Source organism: Fringilla coelebs (genome assembly GCF_963513975.1).
Source record: "Fringilla coelebs genome assembly, chromosome: 2".
Classification (NCBI taxonomy): domain Eukaryota; kingdom Metazoa; phylum Chordata; class Aves; order Passeriformes; family Fringillidae; genus Fringilla; species Fringilla coelebs.
Genome location: NC_140029.1, coordinates 3,626,000 through 3,638,552, shown reverse-complemented (window position 1 = coordinate 3,638,552; position 12,553 = coordinate 3,626,000). Strand labels below are relative to the sequence as shown.

Sequence of the window (12,553 nt, the reverse complement as noted above, 5' to 3'; positions counted from 1 at the left end):
AAATTCATTCAAACACCCAGTGCCTGCACGTTTGTCCCTAATTGTCAGATTCTTTAACTTCTGACGGCGTTAAACTGTTGGGTCAAGCCTGGGGAGGTTTAAATGGGATATCTGGACGATTTTCTTCACTGAAAAGATGGTTAATCCTTGGAAGAAACTGCCCAGGGCTGCGATGGAGTCACCATCTCTGCGAGCGCTCCAGAGCTGCCCGGACGCGGCCCTTGCTGTGAGGCTCGGCGGTACCGAGGGCACCACCGGGCGGTACTGAGAGCACACCGAGCGGCACCGGGCAGTACCGAGGCCACACCGAGCGGCATCGAGGGCACCGGGCGGCACCCAGGGCACACCGGAGGCGCTGCCGCCGCCTCACGCCCTCAGAGCCCCCGGGCCCTCCCGCGCCTGCTCCGGCGCTGAGGGCGGGGCCGCGCAGGCGCGGGCGGCGGCCATGGCGACCTTCTTCGGGGAGGTGGTGGTGGCCCCGTCCCGGGCCGGCCTGGACGAGGAGGAGGAGGCGCGGGAGGAGACGCCCGAGGACCGGGAGATCCGCAGGGAGATCGAGAAGAAAAGGTACCGGCAGCGCGGGAAGCTCCGGCTGGAGATCAGGGCAAGGTTCTTCCCCCAGAGGGTGCTGGCACTGCTCAGGGAATGGGCACGGCCCCGGGGCTGCCGGAGCTCCTGTGGCCAGCGCTGCCAGGGATGCCCTGGGTGGGGTTGTTGGGGGATCTCTACAGGGCCAGGAGCTGGGTTTGGATGGTCCTTGTGTGTCCCTCCCAGCCCGGGCTGTTCTGTGGTTCTTTTCCCAGGGAGATCGAAGTCCTGTGGAGCTGTGCCCAGGAGCCCCTGGTGTGCTCCAGGTTCATCGTGGCCATCGGGAGGAACGCTGCGGGTGCGTGCAGAACCAGAGCCGCTGGGTTCGGGGGTAAATGTGGGGAGGCAGAAGGTGGCAGGGAGGTGTAAATGTGCCAGGACGTTCCCTGCTCCCAGCCCCGGTGTCCAGCCTGGCCCTGAGCACTGCCAGGGATCCAGGGGCAGCCACAAATGCTCTGGGCACCCCCACCCTCCCAATACCCCATCCAACCCTGCCCTCCTTGAGTTCAACTCATTCTCCCTTGTCCTGTCATCCCATTACCTTTTGAAAAGTCCCCCTCCAGCCTTCTTTAAGCCCCTCTATTTACTGAATGTGCAGCTCCTCATTTAGCAGCAGAGGTTAAACCTGGAGGCAGCTGAGCTATCCCAGGGAAGGCTGAAGTTACTCTGTACATGTGAAACACAGTTATTGTTACGGCTGTTTGCTCCTCTTGAAAATGGATGTATTTTCAGTTGGACAGGAAAAGTGAAGTATGTTTTAGTTTGGGATTTTAGTTAGGACAATCTCCCTTTTCCTTTACCTGGCTTTTGTTTGGTAAACTCTCTGCCAGTTTATTAATTGGCAAAAGTTTTGATCTAATAGTACCCAGAAGTCTTGCTTGCATTTAAGTGACATTTAGATGACATTTAGATTTTATCAAAGTTAACTTTGCTAATATGTTTGGGTTTTGTTCAGGTTTTTCTTTGAAAAATAGTAATAGGTATTTTGGATCTGTTTTTTCTAGCTTTTGACAGGAATCTGATTTATGAACATTTTTGCCACACTCTTGCCTCTGTTTTTTCTAGAATCAGTATAATGGCTCTGCCTTGCTGCTTCAGTGACTTTTGTTTTTAATCTGCTATGTCAGAAAGTATTAAGAGACTTAATATCTCACATCCTTAATTAATACTAAAGAAATTGAAGTTGATTGTAATGCTGTAATTCCTAAGAACAAGTGATTTTTGTGTTAGGGATTTGTATATGTTGAACATCTCTTCATCTTTTTTAAATTTGAGTACAGCAGGGCTAATTACATTGCTGATGTTTCTTAGATTTGGTCAGTAAATCTCAGTTGATAAAAATAAGTTATTCTTCCTTCAGATTGCAAAGGAATAATCTAATTTAGTCCAGCTATTTCTTTGTAAAACAGAGGTTTTATTCTTTATAAATTAACAGTATTTTAAATGGGTTTTGCAGCTTTCCTGTCCTCTTTTATCCTGGATTCTGTGTGCTGGGAAGTGATTGGAGTTGTGAAGCTGTGGAATGAGTGGTGCAGAACATCCAGCACCACAAATGTCCTCCCCACAGACTCTTTCTGTTTATTCTACAGATTGATATCAGATCCCACAGTAAGTGACTTGAGCTTTAATTCCTCTGTGGTTTGGCTTTCTGAAAAAGAGAGCTTTCATCCACCCTCAGACAAGGCACTGCAGGATCCTGGGTTAATCTCATAAGTGATCTGAAGGGTTAATTCTCACTAAAATTGTGTGAAGTTCTGTCTGGAACTCAGCACAGAGATGTCACAGCCTTGTGGCTTCACTGCATTTGTGAGCAAAAAATCCCCATTGAAACTGAGTTAAAGAAACCCAAAATAACTGAACAAATTATTGTTTGCACCCTCATCACCCTTACAGGTGATGCTGAGCTGCTGTTGTGCCCTTTAAACCACTTGCTTACGCAAGTTTTTGCTTTTTTTTTAGGTTTTATTGTGCCAGTGTAGTTGCTACGTGGCTGAGGATCAACAGTTCCAGTGGCTTGAGAAGGTAAAACTGGCAAGAAGATAAATGGAGTAATAAAATCCTGAGGATGGGGATCTTCCTCTCTGATACTTTACCCATGACAGTGTTAAATAAGTTTCCCCTGTGGTTTTCTTTTATTAAATATTCAAAAATTGATAAATTTACTCTCTTCAGGATCTGTGAAATCCCTTTCTAGATGCTGCCAGCTGTATCTGCTGTAAGATCCCAGCTGAGTGCAGTCACTCCTTCTGGACAATTTCAGTTTTGTTGGCCCTTAACCACTTGCCAAACCTTTTTCCTGCTTGCTTTTCATTTCCCATGGCTTATTTCAGCTGCATTTCACCTCTGGGAGAATTTTTCCTTCAAAAAACCAACAGCAGTTTGTCCAGCTGCCAATGGATCACCAGACAAACCAGTTGTGGAGCTCCTGGTGGATGGTGTCACCTGCTGGGTGTGTTCTGTGCCTTTCCCAGGGGGAACTGGAGGGGAAGGTGCCTCCCAAGCAGTATTTGTCCCATTTCTTCCCAGATTTAACATTCCCAGGGCCTCACCCCAGCATCACCCAGGTACAGGAGCACTGCTGGCTCAGGGAAGTCCCTCCAAATATCATCATTTTGATTTTAATAAGATAAAGCCAAGGGGGGGTGAATGTTCCTCCTCTTGATTTTCCTGATGGATTTGTGACACTGCTTTGCCTGCAGAAGTGTGGCCTATTTTGTCTTGCTCTCTGTCTGCTCCCTCCCTGCCTGCCTTTAAATCTCTGCTGAGCTGATGGACCAGCAGGGATTCTAAAGCTGGGCTTAAAGATAAGTCCAGCTTTGCTGGGGGGTCATGGCTCATTTGGAAGTTTAAAAACCCTGAGACCTCAGATGTTTTGCTGTTTTCCACACATTCCTGCACTTCATTTAAAGTGGGATTGCAGAAGTAGGATGGCTGGGGGGTTGTTGTCTTCCCCAGTTGTTTGTGGATATGTGTGATTTCCAGTGTGGGTGTTCCTGAACAGCAGGAGTGTGGTTGTACCAACTCAGTGTTCCTGAGTATTTTTAGATTTTTTGGTTATTAGTAATTTTAAATGTGCAGCAGAAACAACATGCTGGCAATCTTTCTGCTTTCAGCCCTGTTCTGTGTGTAAATCCTGATTTACTGAGCATCTCCCATCTCCACAAGTCAGATCATTACATCTGATTGGGTTTTCTCTCTAAGGATCACTGACAAACCAGAACACACAGGTTGGAGTTCTGCAGCCATGAAGTCCAGCCTGTGTTCCCAACAAAGCAAGTGGAAAATATGTGGGCTTCTGAATATTTCTGTCAGTTTTCTGTCATAGTTGGTGACACAGGGATGGGAGAGCACAGGCAGCTTCCCTCCTGGGATTGGTACACAGACAGAAACAGGCAAGTTTCTGTCACAGTTTCCAAATTCTCTATTTCCTTTTCTCCTTTTGGTATTTTGTAATAGCCAGAAGGTTTTGTACTTCAAAACTCTGTTCTTTGAATATGAGAAAGAAAATTTAGGATTCTCTTTCTCAATTCAACTTGAATAGAATGAAATAAAATCCGTGCATTTAAAATAAAGTCTCTTACAATATTGTAGGACATTGGGGAGCACAGTTTTCATTTCAAATGTTATGCAGCTCAGTGAACTGCTTGTTTTTATTTGGAATCATTTTTCTTTCTACAGTCACCATTAATTAAAGCAGTAAATCTTCTTATATTGAATACAAAGTGCTGAAAACTTAAAACCTCTCCAGAAGAGCACTTGACTTGGTAAATATGCCAGCTGTTATTTTGGGGTTTTTTATCTCCATCCCAGGAGCAATGCCTGGCAAATTTCTACCTGAAGGCTGTGATTCAAACTGGTTTTGGTCCTGCACACCTGAGTTCAAGTACCCTTTGCTCTGAAATTGAAATGAATCTTTGATGTTCCTCTGCTTTTATTGTGAGAACTTTTGGTGATTTATTTTTTTTAATTTCAGGTTTTTGGCTCTATGCAGAAGAAAGGCTTGCAAGTCACCATCCTTTCCACGTGTCCTGTAGCTGATTATAAAACTCAGGAATCCACTCTGACACTTGTCTCTCCATTCCTGAAAGCCTTGAAGACCAAAGAATTCCAGGAGCAGGTCTGCTGCCCACTGCTGGAGCAGCCCAACATTGTGAGGGACCTTCCTGCTGCTGGTACTTTGCAATTTCAATTATTTACACAATTCCCCCTGAGGAGCATCCCTCTGCAATTAGTATTTTTGCTTAATTGTGGGAACTGGCTGAAAATTCAGCTTTTAAAAAATTAATTACTGACAGATTCACATCTTGCACATTGCCCTGGAAAATAGGGACAATTTTCCAAACCAGCCACACATCATTTTACCAGTTATGTGTGGGACAGAAGTACTGGGAAATTCTTCAGTAGAGCCTTACAAAGCATATTGTACAGTGAGGTTTTTTAGGAATTGTGCTTAGTAATTAATTACAGTTTTTTAGGAATTATTTTCAACTGAGCATCCAAAATAAAAGCTCATAAAGTCCTTTCTGTATATAACAGGTAGGGAAGCTTGCACAGGTCTGCTATCAGCCTCATGGAAAAGTTAGGTTCAGTTTTATGATGTAATTTAATAAAAACCTTGAGTTTTTCATTCTAGAATCCCTAATGGAAAAGCTTGTCTGGCAGGAGCTAAAAGTGGATGATTTTCTCTTGTTCACATTCCTTTTTATTGTTTTTTTTCTTTTTTGGGGGCGGGGGGGGGAGGTTTGTTTGGGCTTTTTGCAGATGTTGCTATTGTTTTTATTTCTTTTATTTTTTTAATTAAATATTTAATAAATTTTTAAAAATATTTTATTGATTTATTTTTATGTACAGCTTCCAGATAACGTATGTGCCAGGAAGAAACACCTGCATTTAACTAACTTTTGATTTTAACTAATTTTCCTTGTGTAACTGTGGGATGAGGAGTGGCTGCTCCAGCTGTCAGCATCCTGAGCTAGTAATTAAACTCCCATGGCTTTGAAATTCTGATTTTTATACACAGAAGAGAGAGATTCCTTTTGTGCTGAATTTAACAGAGGTTTCCTTTTGCCCTGTGTCAGTTCTGAGTTACTGCCAGGTGTGGGGGATCCCTGCAGTGCTGTACCAGTGTTACACTGATGTCATCAAGCTGGACACAGTCACCATTGAAGCCTTCAAACCTCTGCTCTCTTCTAAACTCCTGAAGAGTTTAGCCAAGGTAAAATTCCATATTTCAAATTAATGGGAGCTTTTGTCTGTTTTCCTGTGGGGATTGCATCTGAAAAGGCAGAAAAATGCAGATTTTAATGGCAGTGCTTTGTACCTGCTGTAACATCTGTGTGGCTTAGAAATAATGAATTTACAGTTTCCTTCAAAACTTCATTTTGAATTTTCAGGCTCTTCTTATGGTATGACTATATCAGAGAGGGATTTCTTGTGCTTGTGTAAGCTGCAGTTTCCTTTGGAGTTGCCTCATGTAAAACTTTTAAGCTTTTTGTTGTGTGGTTTTTTAATTATTTTTACATTTTATAGTCATATACCAGATGGCTCTGTTCTAGCTCTATATCTGCCTCTCTTCTGGCATACAGGAAAGTTTCTTAAAATAACCCCTTTTGACCTATAACTTCTTTTTGGAGCTAAAAGGCCAAATTTCTGAAGAAATTTTTACATTAATCCAGCAGCTATGAAATCCAGCCTGGCCTTGAAAACTTCCAGGGATGGGGCAGCCACAATTTCTGTGTGCCCCCATCCTCACAGTAAATCCCATTGCTCCCATAAATTCCCGTTGCAGCTCCTAAAATGAAAGAGTAAAACATTCTGAAATGTTTTTAATTCCATTTTAGTTGGTTGAGAACACTTTGAACTCAGATTTAAATGCCCAAAGAGGTCTGTGTGTACTGAGGTGTTTATTTCAGTTCTAAAATCAGTTTTCAGTGCAGCTCATTCTGTTCTGCTGAATAAGTCTGAGTAAGACATAAATATTTAAACTCTGAAGGAGAACAATGACAGAGACTCTTCCCCTCATATCCAAGCAAGGAGGAATGCAAAATAATAAATCCCATTTTGTTGCTGCACTGCAGATTCCTGTGGATAACTTCATTCAGAAGACCTGAGGTTTGCTCAGTTAATATCTTCATCAAAGTGATGTTAATATCTTTTAATTAATCAAATTTAATAATAGATAATTATTTCATTATAGTACCTAATAATAGTTAGTTAATATCTTAATTAAAAGTGATGTTCAGAGTAATGAAAATGGGGCCAGAGGCCAGGGGAGCTCTTGCTTTGTTCCCAGCACTGTGGGTGATGCTGATACTCTCTTCCTTTCCCCAGGATGCCTCTGAAAGCACAAAGATTTTGAAGAAGTTCCTGACAACCAGTGAAACTCACAATAATATCTACATATGACAAGGACAGTTATGCTGCACTTTTGTAAACTCCAGTTTCTTCTCTAGAGGACTCCTGGGAATTTTTTTTTTCCCCCTTTAAAACTAGAATAAACTCCAGTTGATTTTTACTTTCCCACTCATTTTTATTGCTTTTAACTTCATCACTGAACACCCTTCTGCATGGCTTGGAAGACTTTCTTCTGGAATGATTTTAGGAAAGATATCTTGGATATGAAAATCAACTCCTTTTTCTCCTCCTGAAGGGATTGTCTTACCTAAAAGCATTCCTTTTATATCTTTAAAGAGGAAAATACAGATAAGGAATTTTGTCTGTATCTAACAAGACCTCTGCCTTTTTTACTTTATCTTGACATCTGAAGGTTTTTCTAATGTTTGATGCTCTTCAAAGCTGTGATCAAGAAAATGCACTCTCTGTCCTTTTCCATCCACAGAGAATTTTGCTTATGTTTATTTATGGCTCCACATGCCCTTTTTAATGTATATATTGATACAAAATGCAGTAATTAAAGTAGGGTAAATGCCTTTAAAACTTGCTAGTGAAAAATAACCTCTCCTGGTCAAAGGGGCTGGCAGGATCACAGGCTGCTTCAGCTGGATTTGCCAGGGCAAACTGATTAAAGTGGCAAATCCACTTTAAAACACCAAAATTTGGGCACTGGTAGAAATAATAAAAGATCTCTTAGGCAGAGCATGTGATTTTTTTAGAGGAAAGTAAAAGGTTTTAAAGTGTCTCAGAACATTCTCTGGAAGTTGGTAACGATTTCAGCAGTTCATTTCAAGTATTAACTAGGATTGAGGTGCAGCTCTGAGTTGTACTCTGTTTAATTTAACATTTTGTTTAAGAAAATGGTGTTCAGTGGTGTGAATTTGCTCCCAGGTAATGCTGTTCTCTGCTGGGTGCAGCTTTGATTTGCACTGGATGCTCAGTGGATATTTCTGAACAGTGTTTTCCTTCACAGAACTGTCACTGATTTAAATTCCAGTTCAGGTAATTACAGATGAGCACATCTTGCCTAAAGTGCTGCTGGATTTTGGAACTGGATTGTGGAACAAATTATGAAGCTTTGTTGGGGTTTTTTCCCCCCATTTCTGTCCATCCCTTTAATTCAAAAATTGGTTTTATGTGTGATCTGAGCTGAGAATTCTGTTGTTCTGAAAGTTGGCTGCACCATTTTCTTACTTTTACGTGTTTGGTTCATAATAAATAAAGCAGATAATAAGAAATCTCTTGAATAGTAAATTATGCAGACCCTTAGAGGAATTGTGAATGTATTTCTGGTATTGGTGTCGTCACCCAGGCAGTTTGCAGTGTTTTAAAGCAGTTACTATATTATATTTAATTCAGTTTTTACTACCTGGCTTTATGCTGGGGTGTGAGAATGCTCCTAAACACCTTGAATAAAAGTGGCAAACAAAACCATGGCAGCTTGGGAGATGAAATCAGACTGAAACCTGATGTTCTGGCAGAATTCCTCCTGGGTTCAGTATTTTTGCTTGAAAGCTCTCCATAGCAGGAAATATTTGGGTAGGATGTAGTGGGGAAGTACTGTAGGGCAGTGAAATAAGAGATTTTAATTTAAAATTCTGCTTTTTCCCCTAATTTGATATAGGAAGCAGCTCATATTCACCCCTTAAATATTTGGAAGCTTCAGAACTAATGATGAACTGTGTCTCATCAGATGTGAGTGTTGACTGAAGATTTTTTTTCCACATTTGAATGTTGCTGCCTTTTTATATTTTCCCTACTCTGCTCTCCAGTATCTACCAAGAGCCTGCAGTGAGGCTTTCTTGTTTCCTAACAGCTGCTGGGTGTAATCCTTGTAGGAGTTCACAAACTTCAGACTTGTCAAATGTGGCAGATGGCTTTAAAGCTTTGGGGGGAGAAGTTTGAGATGAGATTGTGTAAGACTTGGTTTCCTGAGGTATTTTCTAAATGCAGATTGTGAAACCAGAGTAAACTGTGAGACTGGAAGAGGGGTTTTTTCTCCCATTTTTATAGACATTTAAGTCATTTATTACCTTTTCTTTTAGATAAGACTTATGTGTCTTCTTCTGAATGCCTTCCAAACCAAGGGCTCTTCTCAAGTCCACTCTGCTTTGTCACACTGCAGAATTTATTTGGTGGGCAGAGGTGTTTTCCCATTCCTGAAGGCTCTGACTCCTTGGTGATGTGCCTGACCTAAAAGTCCTGGATTCAAGGTGCATTTTATAGAGCCTCCTTTGCTTTTGCCTTGGAAGCTGTTGGAGTCTGTGCAGTACAAGCCACAGGTGTGAGAGCAGGGATGTACAAAGGTGAAGTCCAAGCCAGGTTTGGGCTGGAAGGGACCTTAAAGATCATTTCATCCCACCCCTGCCATGGCAGGGACACCTCCCACTGTCCCAGGCTGCTCCAGCCCCAGTGTCCAGCCTGGCCTTGGGCACTGCCAGGGATCCAGGGATGGAATTCCATCCCAGCCCTGCCCACCCTGCCAGGGAACAATTCCTCATTCCCAAGATCCCACCCAGCCCTGCCCTCTGTCATTTTGAAGCCATTCCCTGTGTGCTGTCCCTGCATCCCCTGGAAATTGTCTCTCTCCAGGTTTCCTGGGGCTCCTGCAGGCCCTGCAAGGCCACCCTGAGCTCAGCCCAAAGCTTCTCCTGTGCAGGTGAGCAATGCCAGCTGTGCCAGCCTTTCCTGCCAGCAGAGCTGCTCCAGCCCTCTGCTCATCCTGGAGCCTCCTCTGGGCTCTCTGCAGCAGCTCCAGCTCCTCCAGGGCTGGGGCAGCTCTGCAGGTGGGCTCTCACCTGAGTGGGACACAGGGACACAATCCCAATCCCTCTCCTGCTGCAGACAGGATTCACATCATTCCCATTCCTCATCTCACTGCACAGCTCCAGGAAACAATTTAATTCTTTCTGGATTCCATGCTCACATTGGTTCTACCCTGCAAAGTGCTTTGTTGCCAAAGCTGCAGAGGAAGAACATCACTTCTGACATGTAATTCTACAATTCTTGTGCCAAAGAAGTGAAAAAGGCAAGTATTTTGTTCTACCTCATTCTGATTTGTTTAATATTCTGGTTTCTGTCTAAAACATTCACAGATCTAAATGAGCTAAAAGTAACATGAAAGTCAAAGAGATTAATAATTTTACTTTTTTTGCTGCCATCAAATCTCCGCTTTTTTTTTTTTCCCTTTAAATATTTTGGACTGGAAGTTTGGGCAGCTGCTGCACATGGCAGCAGCCAGCACCTACAGGCACCTCCTTGAGCCAAGTGAGATCACAGCTCTGACTGAGGTCAGGCTTTTATACTTGAGAGAAAACACTGAGATGTGTTGAGAGCTCTCCCAGAATGGCTGATGAGCAGAGGTACCTGAGAATCCCATGCAGTAAATACTGCAGGAAACCTTTCACTCACAGGGATAAAAATGCAGAGCACTCATTTCACTTTGCCATCAAGGCATCCTGAGGTGAGGGAGGGCCACAGACCCCAAATTGTGTGTGTGGAAAAAGGTTAAAGTCAAGTTTTTTCCTTTCAAACAATTTTATAACAATGTTTAAATGTTCTTTGGATGGGAAATTTGGGCTATTGCTTTAAAGTAGGAAATGTTTCGTGAGAATAGTGATTCACCTTCAAAGGACAATTTACATAAAGCATTTATTGAGGAGACCACAGTTTCTTCCCCTGTGTGAATCAGAGAATTCCAGCATGCTTTCATTCACTAAAAACCATTTTCATGTTCAGCATTGATATTTTAATTCTTCTTTTAGGTTTGACTTGGATCCCTTTTCATTCAAATAAAAGCAGCCTTTTTTTCTGTCTGTTCTAGAGACTTTCAAGCTGCTTCATGGGGAATTAACAAAAGGGGAGATGAAAAATAATAAAAATAATAAAGTCACAGTCACTGAAGGCAGCAGTTTGATTACTGAACTCCTCAGTAAGAGATTGTACAGCCTCATTTAATTTAAAGAAAAAAACCCCAAAGCAGACCTGTGGGAGGAAAGGTTGGATGAGAACAGCCACTGTGGAAAGGTGAGAGCACAGCAGAGAAAACCTCAGCATCCATCATCCTGTAAAATTAGGGTTTGAAAGGGCTGTGGTGGAGCCAAAGCAGGTTGTGAGGTGGGTTTGCTGTTCCCTTTGTGCTGCCCCGCTGAACTCGCTTCCAAACTGGGATTATAAAGATATTTTTGTGCAGAATAAGCACAGTGAGAAGTACAGAATGCTCTGCCTGCCTATTTCCACCCTTAAACCCTGGAGGACACTTGCAAGAGCCCCTGTGGATGCTGTCAGAAACAAGGCAGTCTTCTGTTCATTCCTTAGCAGGTGCTGGTGCAGAACTGTTCCACCTGAATCTGGAATGAAGGCAGCCCAGTGGAGCTCCATCAGGGTGCTGTGGGCTTTTTCCAAGTGGCAGGAAATAATTTGGGATCACCTGGTAATGCCATGAGTGAGGAAATGCTCTGCAACAGAGGATTCAGTGCCTGCCCTTAGAATTTCCACTTCTTTATGTACTTCCACTTCCTATCAGAGTGTGTGTGTGTAGAGGAATATTTACTTTTAACAACTATTAAAATCTAGTAGGGTTTTTTCTAGCAAAAAATAGTTTGTGGGTGTTTTATAAATAACCTTATTCCCATTTCCTATCTTTATGGACAGGAACTTCACCTCCTGCAAGGCTTGTGGTAGAGATCTTTGGTTTTAAATCCAAATAAGAATCCCCACACTCCCCAGCTGACACCCTGCCTGGCAAGGAAAAGAATTCTGGAGCTGCAGGTTTGTCTGAGCATAAAGTTCAGGGAAGGTTTTGTTGGTTCTAGCAATTCTTGCAAGAATTTCTTCACAGAAGAGGTTGTTAAAAATTGTCAGGGGCTGCCCAGAGAGGTGTGGAGTCCCCATCCCTGGAGGTGTCCAAGGAAGGCCTGGAGGTGGCACTCAGAGCTCTGGGCTGGGGACAAGGTGGGAATGGGGCACAGCTTGGGCTCCATGGGCTGGGAGGACTTTTCCAACCTAAATCATTCTGTGGATGTTCTGGTTTGTGTCCTACTGGGCAGTAATCCTATTATTCACTTTCCTGAGCATCCCAGTATGGAGCTGACTGGGGTCGGGTCAGGCTCTCAAAGCTGCAGGTTGGTTTGCCCTGTGGTGCCCATTTGTGGCCATGAGGCTTTTCCAAGGCTCATGTAAATTTTAATTTTTTACACTAACTTTTTCAGTTTAATAATTGCCTGAGAAAAATCTGGGCAGAAATAATTCCTCCAGTCACTGCTAGAGGTCAAATTTAGTAACAACTCCATTTTGAGATGGTTTTTGAATCTATTCTGATTCAGGCTCAGCTGTTTCTGGATGTTATTCAAATTAAAGCAGTATGACAAAATGACAGAATGACAAAATAGTTTGGGTTGGAAGGGACCTTAAAGCCCATCCAGTGCCACCCCTGCCATGGCAGGGACACCTCCCACTGTCCCAGGCTGCTCCAAGCCCCAGTGTCCAACCTGGCCTTGGGCACTGCCAGGGATCCAGGGATGGAATTCCATCCCAGCCCTGCCCACCCTACCAGGGAACAATTCCTCATTCC

General features: G+C 43.1%; 1 protein-coding gene across 1 annotated transcript; it reads left to right on the top strand.

The window, feature by feature from the left end:
• The first annotated feature begins 442 nt into the window (after positions 1-442).
• On the top strand, positions 443-8,656 carry PSMG1 (proteasome assembly chaperone 1). The gene is made up of 7 exons (XM_084200951.1): positions 443-567; positions 804-886; positions 2,045-2,196; positions 2,548-2,610; positions 4,562-4,760; positions 5,667-5,803; positions 6,919-8,656. Exons 1-7 carry the CDS (start codon positions 446-448, stop codon positions 6,991-6,993), a joined length of 831 nt encoding a protein of 276 aa, XP_084057077.1. The 5' UTR covers positions 443-445; the 3' UTR covers positions 6,994-8,656.
• The last annotated feature ends 3,897 nt before the right edge of the window (positions 8,657-12,553 follow it).